The 19,549-nt window shown below is 33.3% G+C and overlaps 1 protein-coding gene across 41 annotated transcripts in view; it reads right to left on the bottom strand.

Annotated features, from left to right (window-relative positions):
- LOC106882892 (phosphatidylinositol 4-phosphate 5-kinase type-1 alpha) overlaps positions 1 to 19,549 on the bottom strand; it is a 244,051-nt gene that overhangs the window by 87,185 nt on the left and 137,317 nt on the right. For 29 of the 41 annotated variants that reach the window (XM_089365855.1, XM_052974610.2, XM_052974616.2 and 26 more), the window contains 4 exons: positions 18,557 to 18,634; positions 16,600 to 16,714; positions 12,629 to 12,761; positions 10,533 to 10,620 (listed from right to left, as the gene is read on the bottom strand). In XM_089365855.1, coding sequence (XP_089221981.1) covers positions 10,533 to 10,620; positions 12,629 to 12,761; positions 16,600 to 16,714; positions 18,557 to 18,634 — 414 coding nt within the window. The remainder of the gene's footprint in view (positions 1 to 10,532; positions 10,621 to 12,628; positions 12,762 to 16,599; positions 16,715 to 18,556; positions 18,635 to 19,549) is intronic. The other 12 variants (XM_089365865.1, XM_089365877.1, XM_089365868.1 and 9 more) reach the window with 1 other exon arrangement.

The raw sequence follows: 19,549 nt of genomic DNA, 5'->3' as shown, positions 1-19,549 counted from the left end.
CTAATAATAATAATAATAATAATAATAATAATAATAATAATGGTCTCAAATTTTGGCACAAGACCAGCAAGTTTTGGGGGAGGGGTTAAGTTAATTACATCAACCACAGAACTTAACTGGTACTTATTTTGTCCACCTCAAAGGATGAACGGTAAAGTCAACCTGATGGAATTTTAACTCAGAACATAAAGATGGATGAAACACCACTAAGCATTTTGCCCAGTGTGTTAACAATTCTGTCAGTTCGCCACGGTAATAATAATAATAATAATAATAATAATAATAATAGTTTCAAACTTTGGCACAAGACCAGCAATTTCAAAGGATGAGGTAAGTCAATTACATCGACCCCAGTGCTTAACTGGTCGACCCCCAAAAGGATGAAAGACAAAGTCAACGTCAGCAGAATTTGAACTCAGAACATAAAGATGGATGGGGCACTCCTCTTTATAACTGATGCAATATTGGCATTGCTTATAGCTTGAAAGTGAACAACATTCTTCAAGAGGGAAATATTTTGTCCAGGAGATTTTAATAACTGGAAATGACACTGGTAAATTTCATCCTCATCCCTAAAATCGATTTCTAATAGATACAAGGCCATAAATTTCAAAGGAAGGTGTGTGTGAAACCATCGGAAGTACTTGTCTGGTGCCTTATTTCATCAGCCCCCTGGAAAATGAAACGCAAAGATGACCTCGTTGTTAAGATAAGTGTCAAGCAAACAAAATCAAACTCCTGTGTCTTTTAACATCATAAAGCTTATTGTTAGCAATTTACTTTTGTGCCTCAGTTTGCTAAACCATGGGGTGATTATAGACAAGCTTCAAATTTTCACATTTGTTTGTCATAAGACATAAATACAAAGAGTGGATGTAAAAGAACCCATAATGAATCAAAACTAGGAACTATCTATCTAACAATTATATCATAGGTATATCTATATATGTCATTAAATCTCAAACAATCTAAAACGAGAGTAAAATCTTTAAATTCCCAGTTTTTATTCATATTTTTAATACGAATGTTGCTTTTATCATTCATTTTACATATCACGTTTGCTCAAAACTCTCAGTTCACTTTCTACATTGTGATCACATCCTCACCTGTCACCATCTTAAACTTAGATTCACTTCTTAATCACTTCGACCCACCAGTCTAACTTTCACTGTCATGATAATACTATTATAGTAAGTGTAACTGTTGAAAGAAACATTGCTTACATAAAGCAATAAGAACCATGAAAATACTTTCATATTTCACCATTTTTGTCAAGTTTAAACATGATGAAATATTTTAAAATTATTTCATAATATATTTCGAGCTATATTATAAGTATTTAAGACTTATTTCTCCATTCTTTTTTTCATTTCCCTTTCATATTTCAGATTTTGGAAGTTTTACCTTCCTTTAAAAACCAAGAGCAGTCATCTAGGACAAAACATCAAAAACATATAAGCACATATAAAAAGATGAAATTTTATTTATATATATATATATATATATATATATATATATATATGGCAAATTAGAGAATGGAAAGGATACAAAACGACATTCATCAACCGGTAGACATTCCAGTGTGTCTGTTTATTCGAAAGCATTAGAAAGTATTAGAAGAAAACATACTCATGTAGTAACTATGTGTTACACGCACATGTATTAATATTACAGAAAAGAGCAAAAGATTAGTTCCTTACAGCTGTTTCTGCCAAGAGGCAACGAAATCCTCCATGCCATCTTCATCTCTTCAGTATTCTGTAGGAATGGGCAGATAAAGTTTGGATGATGAGTGTGCCTCCAGGCTTCTTCAGAGGGTCTAAGTGGTTAGGAGGGCCAATACATATAATAAACAGTTAACATGTATTGGCCCTCCTAACCACTTAGACCCTCTGAAGAATCCTGGAGGCACACTCATCATCCAAATTTTATCTGCCCATCCCTACAGAACATTGAAGAGATGGAGATGGCATGGAGGATTTCGTTGCCTCTTAACAGAAACGACTGTAAGGAACTGATCTTTTGCTCTTTTCTGTAATATTAATACATGTGTATGTAACACATAGATACTACATATGTATGTTTTCTTCTAATACTTCCTAATGCTTTGGAATAAACAGACACACTGGAATGTCTACCAGATGATGTATGCCATTTTGTATCCTCTCCATTTTCTTATTTGCCGCATAAATTAAGGTTAAACCATTTTTTTACCCCCACCCATATATAACACCCAATTGCGAGATTGCCACGCAATAACCAGCATTTGGGTATGAATAATTGGGTACACTACCAGCAGTATATTGGATACGCATAGGCACTATCCCTTAGTTGGTTGGTTTCCCAACCTCTAACCCTCACAGAAATATATATATATATATATATATATATATATATATATATATAAAACTCAAATTGGGAGTAAAACCAAGTGGAGGACAGTGTTCATCCAAGCTATTATGATAATAATAATAATGATGATAATTTCTTATAAGACATAAGGCCATAACTTTAGTGGGTAGAATAAATAGAGCTGATTATGTCAACTCTAATACCTAACAGATGCTGACAATAATAATGATTTCTAACGAGTCAATAATAATAATGGTTTCAAATTTTTGCCACAAGGGCAGCTTGAGGGAGATGGGGATGAGTCAATTACAGTGACCCCAGTGTTCAACTGGTACTTATTTTATCAACCCTGAAAGGATGAAAGGCAAAGTCGACCTCAGCGAAATTTGAACCCAGAACACAGCGACGGGTGAAATACTACCAAGCTTTTGTCCAGCATGCTAGCAATTCTGCCAGCTCGATACCCTCAATAATAATAATAATAATGAAAAAAATATGATTATGATGAGAAGACATTGGCATGTATTTTATGCAGAGATAATGTCATGCAATTTTTTCTTAAGAAAAATAATGAAAGATCAGGCATTATATTTGAGTCAAACAGTGTCTGTACATGTGAGCATACATGTGTACACAAATATGTGTGTATGTGTGTGTGTATGTACAGGCATGTGTATATGAACACTTATTTGTGCCCATTAAAGTCCTAGAAGTAGAGAGAGGGTGGGGGAGATTCTACAATATCAGACAACATGAATATTATGTATAATGAAGTGGGCAAAAGTCAAGGCTGAGAAATCATCAATAACAGGAATAATACAATTTGCACTGGCATTGCAGAGAAGAAAAATAAACAGAACACAACAAAGAAGAACTCAATACAAATTAAGTAAAAAAAATTAGAAATACCACAGAAAATACAGTGATTTTGGTAATGATAAATGATATGAAATGGCCCTAAGTAAAATATTAACAAAAAAAAACAATGGAACCTCTAAGTATTGGTCCAATATGCTACAAAAAACAGCCAAAGCTTTCTCAAATCTCACCATACTGTCTTAACAAATAGAAAAGACATTAACTAATGGTGGTCCTAGATACACTGTCTGAAAAAAGATAGTCACTACTGGAAAGCCGTCATCATAAGTCTTTTGGATTACAGCTAATCTGCGGAACAACGACAACAATGAAAACATTAAGAATTGTCACTATATCACTTATTATATATTGCTAATAAAGAATTACTAAATGATGCAATTACTTCTTGACCAAGCAGTTAAAACACATGTTATAGATATACATCCTACAATAGTTTATAGCAAAGAACCTTATGCCACAGCTAACAGTATAGTAAGTAGATATTACTATTGTTAACAATATTCAGCATATTACTATTGTTGATGTGAAATAAAAAATAATCAATCAATCAATAATTCCCAGAGAGAAAATTCACAGAACTAAAAGCATGAGACAATTGTTAGGTGTGAGGTACAAAGGGAATGGTGTATGTGGAAAAAAAATTGAGGGCTTAATTATTAATGCTAGCATAATGCAACTGTTTATGACAGAAAGAGAGAGAGAGAGATTGCTAATATTCTGAATAACTACCTGAATAACCAACTTCCTAGCACCAAGGAAAGACCCATTTCTTTGAACCATAAATAAGAAACACTTCAAATTATGAAACAGCTGAAATATTCTCTCATCATACATATATATATATGTGTGTGTGTGTATGTGCAAAAGAGAATGGTTTTGAAATAAGACACTACTCAGATCTGATGATACCCCAAAAGAACCATAATTAATCTGATCAATTAAATTAACCAAATCTAGGAGAATTGAAGACATACTCACTGGCAGTAGTTGATTCAGAACTGTAGTCCAGGTGCCTGGTCAGATAATTGTGTATAACCAGTTTCCAGTATCTTAATATGATCATCATCATGACTTAAACATGCAAATATGACTTTCTCTTTTAAAGAAATATTATTCTTTAATCAAGAAGCATGTAGCAAATAACCAAACCAAGCAGCAAAATTCCAGCTAAAAGACATTTTTAGTCAGGCAAGCACCTTATAGAGGAATAAAGTGGAAAACCTGAAGCTTCAAGGTGATGGGAACAAAGTATATCGGATATACTTTTAATACAAGGACATGCTTTGTTAGTAAGAGAAATGGAAAGATATTTGGGTTTCTCATGCAAAAGAAAGAAGGTATCAGGATATTTTGTTATCCATTACCAAGAACTCATTCAAAGCAACAAGAGATGATCATTTTTAACATCGGAGCATTTAAAGAATGAATTTAAGACAACAACAACAACAAAGACAAGGCAGAAGTGATGTGCTTAAGTAGAGAGCTCCTTAGGTAGGTGTAGCTACCAATATACAAACACAGAGTCTCAAAAGAGGTCAAAATATAACTATTTCGAAATGATGGATTAAATCCAAACAAATCTAGTCAAACCATGATAGAATTAAATCACAGAATAATAAGGATGATGGTGATGATGATGATAATGATGTTGTTGTTGGTGTTGTTTGTGGGTCTCAACAAAACAAAAATTTTGATTAGTAAAAAATCATTTAAACACTTGTAAGTATATTGCGAAATGTCACACTGCTTGTGTAACACTAAGAAATCTATTGGTAGCAGCAAGAACCCCAACCTATAAAGGTCTGTTTGCATACACAAGCAAGAAAAAGAGAGAGATGGAAAGAGTAAGAAGATGGCTGCGGAGATAGAGGAATAAGTAAAAAGAAAAAGCAAAAGTGGAAGGTGTAGATGAGACAATGCTGGAACAGAGAATGTGCAGTAAGGTATGGAAAATAATGGTGGACAAGAGCGACAAAGAAGGAAGGGATGAAGTGCTGAACATGGGTAGAAAAGGTGCAGTAACAGACATGGGATGTGATGAGGAGAAAGGTGAGTGCAATGACAGAAGGAAAACAGATGTAAAAGAAAAGATGCAGTCTAATAAAATATATAATACAAATTAGACATATACATTTTAAGCTATTACTATGAATATTCTGTAATTAGTAGCTAAAACTACTCTACAATATACACTATAATAATAATAATAATAATCAAGCCAACAGGGGAGGCTCTTGAGAATCTACCAAACAAAATCCGTCTCAAATCTTATTCTATAACTTTAAAAAAGAAGGCACATCGAACATTTATATATATATATAATGCAATTTCATGTATCTGATCAATCAGGCCTGACTTGGGGCTCAGTCAGAAATAGTTCCATTTATTTTATTGATGCTAACTTATTTTTAAGAGATTAAGCCACCATAAAACAGCTTACTGCATCAATTATGTTATAGCTGATAATTAGGGATGTCAAGTCCATGTGAAAACGCTACACATTATAACATTGCCACACATTTATAGAGTGACTATCTTTGCATCTGGCGCTTTGTCCAAACCTAGCAAGCATGGCAATGGAAATGATAAAACCAGAATGTAACCAACCAACCATAATATGTTCCATTGACACATTGGTTTGTCTGGGTACCACTGAAGGCTTCTATTTTCATGTAGCATATCTTAAGCAAGTCAATTTTGCAAGTTTGTTTAATGCTCCAAGCTACTTCCAATGGAGGATTCAAGTTTAGTATAGCAAGCTTCAAACATCTCTCATTTATAGATGCCTCTTACTACCATTTAGTGAATTCGACATATGAGAGTCAAGTGTTTTGGCTACGCAAGCAGTGTAGTGCCAGAATATATACAAATAGTGACCTTTTTGTTTGACTGGCCAGCGTCCTAATGACTCAGACAGTTGTGATTCTCTTATATTATATATATATATATATATATATATATATATATATATTATATATACACTATAACAAAGTTCAGCCAATTTAGACAGCGATAAGATTGCCTTAAATAACCTTTACTGGTTATAGGCAATGTCTTCATCATTACTGAAATGTTTTTAGTTTGGTTACTTAATTACTAATCATAATAAGTAAAGGATAGGATCAGCAGTGCTAAACTAAAAAAGAAAAAAAAAAGAAAAAAATTCATTCCAACTAAAAAGAATATTAGTAAATTCAATAAACAAAAACACAATACAATAATTATTCCAAATATTGCCATTTATTCACCATATGTGCAAGATGGGACAGTTTGATGAGGGCAGAAGGGAATGTCATAATAGAAACTATTACAGACAGGTGTTTGGCACTAGTAACAAAACTTGGCCAAATAAATAGACTGGCACAAAGGGTTAAAACAGTGGTGTTCTTACAAAACAGTTTTCTTATTCTTATTGTTATTATATCAAAAAAGAACAAAAAATTGGAAGACATTAAAACAAAACAAAAACAAAACATTTATTAATAAAAAAAGAACAAAAACAAAAAAAAATAGATAATTTTGACTTCCAGATTAGGTTTTAAAGTTTTCTGTTTTGTTTTGTTTTGTTTTTTTTTTTTGTAATTTTTTTTTAACATAATTTATTCATGACAGCATGTGGAGAAAGAAACACTTTGTCAGCCTCCTCGAGTGATATGAGAACAATGGAGTGTAGTGATTATCGTCTGCTAAATGTAATAAGCCTACATTTCAGGAAAAAGGTGGAATAGACTACCAAGGAAGACATTTTCATATATCAAGAATGGTTAGCATACAGGAGATTAATTTGTGTGCATGTGTGCGCGTGTATATATATGTTGTTGTTTCTGCTATTATAATTGTTGCTGCAATAAAGTATCTTCAATGCATCGATTTTGAGCTCTATTTTTTAAGATATATATATATATATATATATATGAAAATACAATGATTTCAACCTTAAGATAGTCTTTTCTGCTCAGCTCATTTATTACTCTATATCTAACTCTATATATATATATATATATATATATATATATATATATATATATATATATATATATATATATGTATGTATGTATGTATGTAATTACAAAGGAACAATACTTTCACATCATATAAAGTTCCAAACAGCAGTGATCTAGAAAGGGAGGGGAAGCAAAAGTAATAAATGAAAAATAAATATCTTTAAGTGTCTATTTATGCACATAGACATGACATTTATCAACAGAAATAACAATACATTTACATCAGTGTGTGAGATCTACAGATTAGACACATAAAAGTGGAATGCATCCAAATGAAGCTTCTCTAACAAGTGAAATATAAACAAGAGAGACACCTTAAGGAGAGACTGATACAGTCTTATGTCTAAATTTCATTTATGAATGTTGAGTCCTTTTCATTAAAAAACAAGACCATCATTTTTCATAAAGGGAGATTGTGGGTTGAAGCTGACAGAGTGTTACGGGTGGCTAAGTCGTGTGGATATCAAACTGCTGAGCTAAAGGTTAATGGATTGTATACCATCAACATCACTGCACTATTAATGTGTGGTGTTTTTACCTAAGCCGTAAGCCCTTGTGACACCAGTCTCTTTGTACATAATTACTGTGTGTGTGTGTGTGTGTGTGTGCATGTGGGTGTGCGCATGCGTATAACTTATTGCTATAATAAGTAGGAGTACCAAGTGCCAAACAAATGTTTGTTAGCTTGTAACATATACAATTCCTGTTATGGGACAATCTCAGAGAAACATATGCTTTCCCAAGTTCACAATCTTTAAATAGCTTACATGAAGACAAAATTTTAGGTTATGTCCCATCAGCTCAATAGGTTATGAGACAGCTTATTATCGTCAACTAAATCAACTCCAATATATTACTGATGTTTTATTTTATCAATTCCAAGGAAATTAGAATTGACTTTGGCAGATAATGAACTTGGAACAATGGGAAAAGAAACTAATTAGTTGAAATGTTACTAATTATTCTGGCACTCTGTTGTCTCAGCCATCTCTACCAACCTTTAATATAAATATAATATTGTAATTTATAAAATTTCATTTTAGCCATTAATTAAATCATCAATTGAATAATCTGGGAGATAGATGAATGAGCTTCAAATATTTGAAACGTTCAAACAGAATGAAACCCTCCTGCTTTAGGGTCTTGGCATAACATCACACTCGAGTTTTTCTGATCAAATTTACTGACTTTCTTGAAGAAATCAGATAAATTTTCAAACTCATGGAGTTACTCCCTTGAATCAAAGGATGAAAGGGAGCAATAAAACAAAATGGTGAACAATTTTAAATGATTTAACAATAAATTAAGCATTTTCCTTTACATTTACAATATTCTAAAATATTATCAGGCCAGAAAATTTTTTTTTAAAAATCTAAATATAGTTTTAAATTTTTTTCTTAAATGCTGGAGATCTTTCCAAGCAGGAACTGCTATCACGAAACAGCAGTGGTGCCTAAGGAAAAGCAATAACAGAAAGCTGCCTAGCTTAAAGACAATAATACAATCTCGGTAACAAGGTTTCATCTAATAAGCCATGAGTAAAGCACTTTAGCCAGCAATAAAAACCAAATATAAAATACACAAAAAAAAAAAAAAATAAGAGAAATCTCATAGCAAAATAGTTTTATTGGCCAAGTCCTCAAATTTATTATTACTTGATTTCTTAATCTATTTTTAGAGATGAATTAGTTTTATTTAATGATCAGAGGAAATTTATAAAAAGTGGGAGAGGAATGATCTATTTTATTTTATTTTTGATATTTCACTGAACAAAATTTACTTTTATTCATAATGTCATTACTTTGATAATCCTGTACTAAGCAATTTCCTGTTATTAGTAGGTCATTAATTTTTTTTCTAATAAATTAAGAGTAGTGGTGGATTTAAGATAAGATATAGAGTAGTTCCTTAGACTTAACTAAGAGCTGTTATGGAAGTCTATGCTAGTCTTTAAACAGGCATTTTACAACAGAACAGTGATATTCAAAGCAGTACATTTTGATTACATCATTGAACATAAATTGATTAAATAGTCTAAAATAACCTAGGAGTTCAGTGTTCACCACTAAACTTGGTTGCAGACAGATTTTTTTCATTTTGTTTTGTGTTTCATGTTTTATAGATATACAAGTGTAAGTGTGGGGAGAAAGGGATCATAAATTAATGTTAAATGTCTGAATAAGTCATTGATGGTACATAAAATGAGTGCAAAGTGAAGCTGAGACTCATGTGAATTAATAAGTAGAATAATGAGATTATAACAGATTAGCTTCACTTGATGATAATGCTAGAAAGTGTACATAACAGAACTGATCTGGCCTTCTCTAAACATAAAACATCTTAATATCTTAATTATATCAACATAGCTAATGTTAATCAATTAAAATATTAAAACAGACATTTCATATATATATATATATATATATATATATATATATATATATATATATATATATATATGCATATATGTATGTAGAAACATAAATAAAAAGCTGCAGATGTGTTACCATTATACTAATGCATTTCGTTCTGTTTTGTAGAGCAAGAACAAATTGCCTTGAAAATTAGTAAATGCTTAAGAGTTCACAAAATTCTATCAGATTTTCAAGTTGATAGAGATGATTTTTAAAAAAATTAAAATTCTAAAAATGTTAAAAACCTAGATTATTGTGAGGTAAAAGAATCATATATATATATATATATGTGTGTGTGTGTGTGTGTAAGTTCTAAAAAAATATGGAATGAGATTCAAATTGCTTTTTATAGTTTGTATAACTCACTGTGATTAGGGAGAAAATAAGAAAAAAATGCAGCCACATGAAGCTTTCTATTTAGAGTTTTGTTTTGTTTTTATCTTTCCTCTACTCAGTAGAAAAATTGTAGATCGTTCGAGATCATTATGAAAACCTTCAGATTCTGATCTGCAAAAATGGTAAATGGATGACAATAGCAAAGGTCACAAAGGTGTGACATTGTTATTTACAGTATAAAAGTCAATGATTATAAAAATAAAAATTTCTGTTCCACTTGTTTCCTGTTTTGTTTTTTGTTTTGTTTTTTTTTTTGCTTTTTTCTTTCCTTTCTCTTTTTTTTTTTTTTTTTGTTAAGTAAATTGGTCAGTTGTAGTGAGGTATGATTGGAAGTGCTGCATTGGTGGAGGGCAGTGAAGCTGCTGAACTGTGCAAAACAACAGCAACCAAAGCAGAATTGGGTTGTCAGAAGATAAACAACAGTTCCAACATAAGGTCGAGGCACACCAGCGAAAAACAAACATTTACTGATCCAAGCGGTACTTACGAGTTTGGGTTTTCTTAAAAGCAGTATTAGCAAAGAAATTTTGAAATCGTTCAGAATAAAATCCAGGTCGATGCACGGATATTGTGTCCTAAAAAGAAAACAATAAATAAATTAGTGAAAAGGTTTAGTCCAGAAAAAGTAACTGGAATCTATTATAGAAATAGTTTATACTAGTGGATATGCTAAATAAATAGAGATTGAAATTACTAAACACATTCCTGGCATCCATTGACTTGGAGAAGGCATTTGACAGAGTACACATACAATAACCTGGTGGTTACTAAGGAAACAAGGCATTGACGAATGGCTTGTGAGAGCTGTACAAGCCACATACAAAGATGTAGTGTATAAAGTGAAAGTCAACAACAACTTCAGTGATGAATTTAACATGAGGGTTGGAGTCCATTAAAGCTCAGACCTCAGTCTTCTCCTATTTATCATAGCCCTACAAGTCATCATAGAGGAGTTTGAGATTGGCTATCCATGGAAGCTTGTATATGCTGATGATCTAGTTCTCATAGCTGAATTTATTGGGGAATATGATAGAGAGGAAATTCCAGGCAAGAAAGTAATTTTGTTTTTCATAAATAGAGTTATGATTTTTTTGAATGACTTTTGTCAATATTATGATTTTTTTCCTTTTGACATTTCACAGGCGTTATTTTTAGCTTACTTTAGAAGCAAATTGCAAGTAATTTTGTTTACAGCTGTTAGTTCAGTGTCAATTTTAACATGGAGTGCAAAAATGAACATTTTGACCATATTTTGCTTTTTTATTTCCATAAAGGCAAGAAAGCTGTTGAGCATCACAAAGATTGCTTAACAGAACGCACATGTCCGAAATGATTTTTAAAATTCTGTTCTGGAGATTTTTCATTCGAAGATGACCAACATTCTGGTCGACCTACTGAAGTTGATGATGACCAAATCAAAGCCATAATTGAATCTGATTATCATATAACTGTGGGAGAGATTGCAGAGAGGTTAAATGTATCACACACAACAACTGAAAATCACTTAAAATGTCTTGAACTTAAGAAGCTCGATATTTGGGTTCCACATAAATTGAAAGAGATTCACTTAACACAACAAATCAATATTTATGATATGTATTTCAAACACAATGAAATCTACCTTTTGTTTTTGAAACGAATCATCACTGGTGATGAAAAATGGATTGTCTATGATAACATCAATCAAAAACGATCATGGTCCAAGCATAATGAACCAGCACAAACCTCATCAAAAGCTGAATTGCATCAAAAAAAGATCATGCTGTCAATTTTGTTGGATTACAAATGTGTTGTGTATTTTGAGCTGAAAGTGGAGGAAGCAATCAAAGAAAAATGGCCAGAATTGGCAAATCATGAAAGAATCATGTTCCACCATGACAACGCTAGACCACACACATCTTTGCTAACTCACGAAAAATCATTGGAGCTTGGTTGGGAAGTGATGTCACATCCACCATATAGCCCTGACCTTGCACCATCAGATTACCATTTATTTCGAAGTTTGCAAAATTCTTTGAATGGTAAAACTTTCAATAATGATGATGACCTGAAATAGCACTTGCTTCAGCTTTTGACTGATAAGGACCAGAAGTGCTATGAGCGCAGAATCATTAACTTGCCAGGAAGATGGCAAAAAGTCATTAAACAAAATGAATTACTACAGTTCGATGACTGCAGAAAATAGTAAACATGAGCAAGAAAAGAATACCAGAGAAATTACTTTCTGATGAGAAAGGATTGGATACAGTGGTTCATGCCAGGCCTAGGAAAGCAGACAATATAGGTGATGAGAGGAGGAGAGATGAATGAATTAGTTGGTATGAGACCAGCCAGTTCCAAGGAGCAAAGGCTACTGTGATATAGGTAGAAAAGGTAAAGTGAGTGGAGAATACATCAATGGGCCGGAGGCTTGGATGCAATGGTGAGTAGGAAAAAAGCTGAGTGAGGAGACAATACAGATAACATATGCCCCTTACAAGCATCTTTCATAATAATAAATACAATGAATACAGTAATAAGCAAAACGAGCTGTCAACTCAAAATGATATATTAGTATACTGCAAGGTGACAAATCTCACTCACCCCTTCAATAATTATTGCTTTCATTGTATGTTCCAATTTTTTCTTCAAGCGATAACTTTGCAAAATATCGATTAAGCCAAGATATAATAATAATCTTTCTCCTTTACTATTTCGTGCAGGAATGCCTCCAAGTCTGCAATGCAATACGATACAATATTTCAAGATCTGTGCAATAATAATACATTTGATAAAAAGAACTCCTTAAAAAAAAATATATTACACTCTCTGAGTGGTTGGCGTTAGGAAGGGCATCCAGCTGTAGAAACTCTGCCAAATTAGACTGGAGCCTGGTGTTGCCATCCGGTTTCACCAGTCCTCAGTCAAATCGTCCAACCCATGCTAGCATGGAAAGCGGACGTTAAACGATGATGATGATGATATATATCTCCACACATACAAATATACTTCAAATTAAACATTCTTATTTTAACATGTGCTGATGTACAATGAATGAGATCAAAAAAGAAAAAGTAAAATCTCCAATTTAAGTAACTTCATATTAGTCATGCATGAAAGTCTACCACTATTCCATTTAACGCCTATTTCCCTGAATTTCAAAGATGTCCAATGTTTCTAAATAAAAACAAAGTTCAATAATCCTCTTCATGCCAGACTATACGAGTTAAAATTATTATACCAAAGTTTAAGTGAAGAAAAATGATAACAATAATGTACTAAATAAATACAATCACTAAACAATGTTAATCTCTCAAACCAAGAAGAAAAGCAACAAGATCATCATTATCATCGTTTTAACATCCACTTTTTCATGTTTGCATGGGTCAGACAGAGTTTACTAAGGCAAATGGTTTATGACAGGATGTCCTTCCTGTCACCAACCCTCACCTGTTTCCAAGCTAGGTAATATTTTTCCATGGTCAAACATATTTATACAGAATATTGGAAACGAATGACACTACTTGAAGTTCCCTTATCTCATATGATTTCAAGACAAGGAGGCACAAAGATACACACATATATACGCGACAGACTTCTTTCAATTTGTCAACCAAGTCCACTGAAGTTTTTGGTCGGTCTGATGATATAAAAGAAGACACTTGCCCAATCACACAGCTACATCTGCACCCATATTAATAATGTACTAATTATATTAATATTATGTTGACCATGTACTAATTACAATCACTAAATGATATTAATCTCTTCAATCAAGAAGAATGATTAGATATTAATATAATTTCTAGAAATAGTTGCAGGCATGGCTGTGTAGTAAGAAGTTCACTTCCCAACTACATAGTTCCAGGTTCTATCCCACTGTATGGCACATGGGGCAACTGTCTACTCTAGCATTCGGCCAACTAAAGCCTTGTGAGTAGAAACTGAAAGAAGGCTACCATATATATATATATATATGTAGTGAAAAAGACTGATAGAACGGTTGGTCTATTACTGGCATTTAGTCACCATTTTTGGAAAGTTATGTGAACTTTTCACGTTGGGCTGCGTGTTTGAAATCATGTCGGGGTCACCAGTTTGTAAGAACGACCGTGCGAACTCAAAAAAAGGAGAAATGGTGACGAATGGAAAAACAGGACTCCTTTTATTTATACGCGTCACACGGTCTAACACAAAATAATATATCAATGATGATATACAAAATATGTTATACTACGATAACATGTGAATTCGTAAATACCAGTAATGAAGAGACGATAGAAGGCAACCGTATGAAATGAAGAACAGAGATATTTATTATGGTGTTAAAGATGTATGTCTGTGTGTGAGTGTGAATGCGACATATAAAAACACAATAAAAGTCAGGCCGTCATACAAAGAAAAGAGTGTATGTGAGTGATACATGTATGTGTATGTGAGATATTACAGCAGATAGAAAGAGTCAGTAACACGTGAGCATTTATACCAGTTCTTGAGTACACAATTGGAAGAGTCTGTATGTGAAAGAAGTTGAGGCTGTGTGTGGCAGAACGATCACTAGTTGTGATGTTGGCTTCCATGCCGGGCTGGGCTCTTGAGGACAGACGTTCGTCGCTGGCTGAATTCTCTTGTCTATTATTAATCGTGGTGAATATGAAACACCTAACAGAATCGAAGAGAGAGATGTGCCGCGGTGGTTTGGATTGGTGTACATAATAAGTCGTGTTGACTATGGTTGGAGATGCTGGTGGCGAAGACGAATGCTTGGTAGTAGTCGTAGAATCGTGTTGCTGATGTGGCGACGGCGGTGGTAATCTTGGCTGGACGAAGCTGTTGATGGAGTCGCTGGCTGATTGCTGCTGCTGCTGTTGTGTGGTACACGGAACAGTCTCTATAGAGAAACTGAACCGAGACAAATTTTGCCGCTGAATTAAAGCATTTTATAGTTGATGGTAGGCTCACCAGACATCAGAAAAATACTCTATCACGTGACCTTATTAGGGGCCGTGATTGGTCAGTTTGCGTTCTGGCGGGAATGGTTCGAAGAAGTTGCCGCTTCGAATAATAATCAGTCACGTGATGACAAGGAATGTGTTTTCCGCTACGCCCGCTCTTGTTTATATTTAAATGAGAAGATAGTTTGTATGTAATGGCGATAGTAGTTTTGTATCTAATAGCGATAGGTAGTTTCACTACATATATATATATATATATATATATATATATATACACACACACACACACACATATATATATATACATATGAACATGTATGTATGTATATATATATATATATATATATACATACATACATACATACATACATATATGAACATGTATGTAGGTTTGTGTTTGTGTTAGTCCCCCACTACCACTTGACAACTGGTGTTCGTGCACTTAAGTCGCTGTAACTAACAAAAAGAAAAGTACTGGAGTTGGTTTGTTCATCTAAAATTCTCCAAGGCAGTGCTCCAACATGGCTGTAGTCTAATGACTGAATCAAATAAAAAATAAGAAATCGTATATAAATTTATAACGAAGGTGTTACAACTGTATTAATGAGGAAACTGATGTCTTCTCAGTATTATTAATAGGATAAGAAATTCAGAAAGATGCATAAGAAAATCTTTCAACTACAACAGGAAAATGATCACTGACATAAAGCTATATTGTACTTGCATCTCTGTATGACATGGCTGTGTGGTCAAGAAGCTTGCTTCCCACTGCATGGCACCTCAGGCAAGTATCTGATACTGTAGCCGCAAGCTCACCAAAGCCTTGTGAATAGATTTGAGAGACAGAAACTGAAAGAAGCCCATCTTATACATATATATGAATATATAAGAAGGCGCATGGCTCAGTGGTTAGAGTGTCAGGCACACAATTATGAGGTACTGAGTTTGATTCCCAGACGGTGCTGTGTGTTGTGTTCTTGAGCAAGGCACTTTATTTCACATTGCTCCAGTTCACTCAGCTATGGAAATAAGTTGCAATATCACTGGTGCCAAGCTGTATCAGCTTTTGCCTTTCCCTTGGATAACATCGGTGGCATGGAGACGGGGAGGCTGGTATGCATGGGCAACTGCTGCTCTTCCATAAACAAGCTTGCCCAGACTTGTGCCTCAGAGGGTAACTTTCTAGGTGCAATCCCATGGTCATTCATGACTGAAGGAGGTCTTTACCCTTTACCTTGTGCGTGTGTGTGTGTGTGTGTGTGTGTGTGTGTGTGTGTGTGTGTAGCTGTGTCTTTGTCTCAACATCACTGTCATAAAGCAATATGGTTCATTGTACTTGTTCCATGAAAAACATGTTTGGCCATGGAAAGCACTACTTTGCTTGGAAATAGAAGAATGAAGGCAACCTAAAGAGCATTTAGTCATAAAAATGTACCTCAACAAATTCTGTCCGACCCTTGCAAGCATGGGAAAGTGGATGTTAGATGATGATGATGGAGACGACAATGAGGATGATACATGATATACTGGTCCCCTTCAATAGACCTTTATACTTCTTCCTGTGCAAAAATGTCTTTTTTAAAGAAATTATTAAATTAAAGACAACAAAATATGACTTACTGAACATCGTCTTCTGTTTCCCCTTGCCGATCTGAGGTATCTGCTTGAATTGCTTCCATTGCAGTGGAATATTGTGCTAAACGCGTGCGTATAGACTTTCCGCGGGCAAGGTTTACTGTAAATAACAGATCAACAGTGGAAAATTACAACAAAGCACTTTACAGATTGAAGATATGAAATGAGAGTTGCATTATAGTTGGTAGGAAAATTTGCCAGTATTGTCTGTTGAAATGACTCTTAGATAAAAAAAATCTTTTGTATGCTCATCAAATGGGAAATGTAATCAAAGACAGGGGAGTTCAGAAGGGCGATTTTTATCATATGAACATGCTTTTCAACACAAATACCTCCCCATTTCCAGTAGGTTGTTCCAAAATTTAAGCAATACAACAAAATTATGTAATATCAGAAGGTTGTATTGCAACCACAACTTTGTAAATAGTATTCACTTCAGATGTTGCTGTGTTTCAATAAATATTTCTCACAACTTTTTGGGGAATTTTTATTGTTTTGGTCATGAAAAGAAAAAAAAAAAAATTTCAAAGCACCAATAAACTACTTTTTCAGAACACTATTTCAAAAGTAATTTGAATATTTTTCAGTGGGAAATTAGTTTTAAAATGCTGGAAATTTAAGAGGTTTCAACTGAGAAATAAATAGGCATGTACAGATAAACAAGTAAGGAAACAAGAATCATCCCAACCTCTCCAAAAATGGATTTGATGGCATGAATATTACAATAAAAGAGTATAATAAATTGAAATATGTTTGGGAAGTTTTAGAATGTGTTTAAAGCATATGTGGGAAGAAGGTTAAAAAAAGGTGAGAGAAAGAGATAGAATTAAATTCTAAACTCTTCAAAATATTGTCCATGCATTGTTAAACAGCCTATTTCCAGCTATTAGTGGAATATCAGCTTAAGATTATCCCCCATGCAATGTTGAGTTTGAGAATCAAAGGGGGTATATGTCAGACAAACTGTAGTACAGTAATCACTAACTTTAGCAAGATCTATTCAGCCAAGCTAAAATAGACTTTCACATTATATTAGTCTTGTCATTGAAGATATTGGCATGAAAAAAGATCACCAGGTAATTATTTACTGAGCCACAAGCAGAAAATGTTAATGACTACAAAAACCAACAGGAATAATCCAGTTGAGTATAGAATAGTGATTAGTATTTCTGCAGATATAGTAGTTATTGAACCTAGAGAAAGATACTATTTGGTTATACAATAACCATTCTACAGTGATCACTTAACCAGCATGGTGATCCCACAAAGCTGAAATTCAAGTCATTTAACTTGCAAGATTTCCAGCAATTAGTGGCATATTCTTCAAAGTACTCAGCAATGAACAGTTGTTTAAGTTAATTAATGTTGGTTAGTTAGAGAAGGTGCAATGTTAAACCTGCAGTAAAATGGTAACTAAAAGTGCAGGCGCATACCATTCAATTGCGGCCTAATGGTTACTATATCTGTCAGATATATTATAATCAATCAAGGATAGCAATGAATAAATTTGAAGAAAAAAATGGGGGGGAAAAAAAAAGCATGACTACTTGCCATCAGGCAATGAGATGTAAGCAGAAAGGAATGACCTTCAGAAATGGATTGCAGCATTGGAAATAGTTGGATGTGAAGGAAAGCTTAAAAGGTTGATAGCAATGAGAATAGACTCCAAGAGCAAGGGAATGGTAAAAAAGAGAACTTGGCGGAAACAGTCACAGAACAGAACAAAAGCCATAAATAAATTTCATACAAGCAGCCATTATAGCAGAGCTGTCCAAGAGAAATGCTCTTCACTGGGTTAGTGCAGAAGGCGTCAAAAGTGCAGGTGAGAAGTGGAAACTCACAATTGAAGATGGCAAAAAAACCATGCTTGCTTTAGGTAGAGGCAATACTGTCACAACAGACAATATAGCTGACAGTGAAGATACAAAAAAGATGTTTTCACCTGACTGACTAGTTTTTGATGACATCAACAGACCATTGTCCTTTGGTGGACTGCGTTCGCGGTCATCTGTGGCAGGCGCTGATGATGAACAGCAAGGCAAACATAAGAACACGAAGCAGATCAGCTTTTTCTTTTTTTTTTTCATTCCTTTTCTTTTTTTTTATATTTTATCTCCAGCTTTGTCTAACATAAATGAAGCTTGGCAGACATTGTTTGAGGCAAAAAATTCCATTTATAATTTAACCACCAGACTCAGAGAAGAAAAATAATTTTGTAAATACATGTCATTTACACTTTTGAAATGATAGAAAATATTTATTTTATATCAGTATATGGTACTACATATATTTAGGGGTGAATGGACATCACAAAGTAAAAACTGGAAACTTTATGTATTATTTTTATCATCATACCTTTTGAATTTTAAGTTGGTTTACCTGTATATATTGTTTTGTTATTTATCTAAGTTGTTTTTACCGGTATATGATTGTAGTTCAGGAAGTGATATTACAATGAACATTGGATAATATGGTTTTATAACCTGTATAATAATCTGCAAAATGCATTTTAATGAGGATCTTCATAAAACATAAACTGACCATAACAGTATAATCAAATAATATGCATAATAATTAAGTTTACACATTTATATTTTATTAAAACTAGTTTGACTTGTTATCTATTTTTATTCCTTATATATATATATATATATATATATATATATATATAATTATTATTATTACCTATATTTATAACAACAGAAAATTTGTATTTATGTGTATACTTTTTTTTTTTTTTCTAATTTGATTTGTACATTTATGCATCTTCATAACATTGATTATTTGTTTAACATTGATTAGTTTTGATTACATCTTCAATTTTACACCAGAGTGAAGGTTGTTTAGTGCACAGTAAGCATGTGAAAGCCATGATAAGCAGATTTATTACCTCTGCCTTAACGAAGGTGGAGGTATTGTTTTCAGTCATCTTTGT

Source organism: Octopus bimaculoides, chromosome 18 (assembly GCF_046866305.1).
Source record: "Octopus bimaculoides isolate indiv1 chromosome 18, ASM4686630v1, whole genome shotgun sequence".
Classification (NCBI taxonomy): domain Eukaryota; kingdom Metazoa; phylum Mollusca; class Cephalopoda; order Octopoda; family Octopodidae; genus Octopus; species Octopus bimaculoides.
The sequence above is the reverse complement of the archived record's forward strand: the minus strand, read 5'-3'. Positions and strand labels throughout refer to the sequence as shown.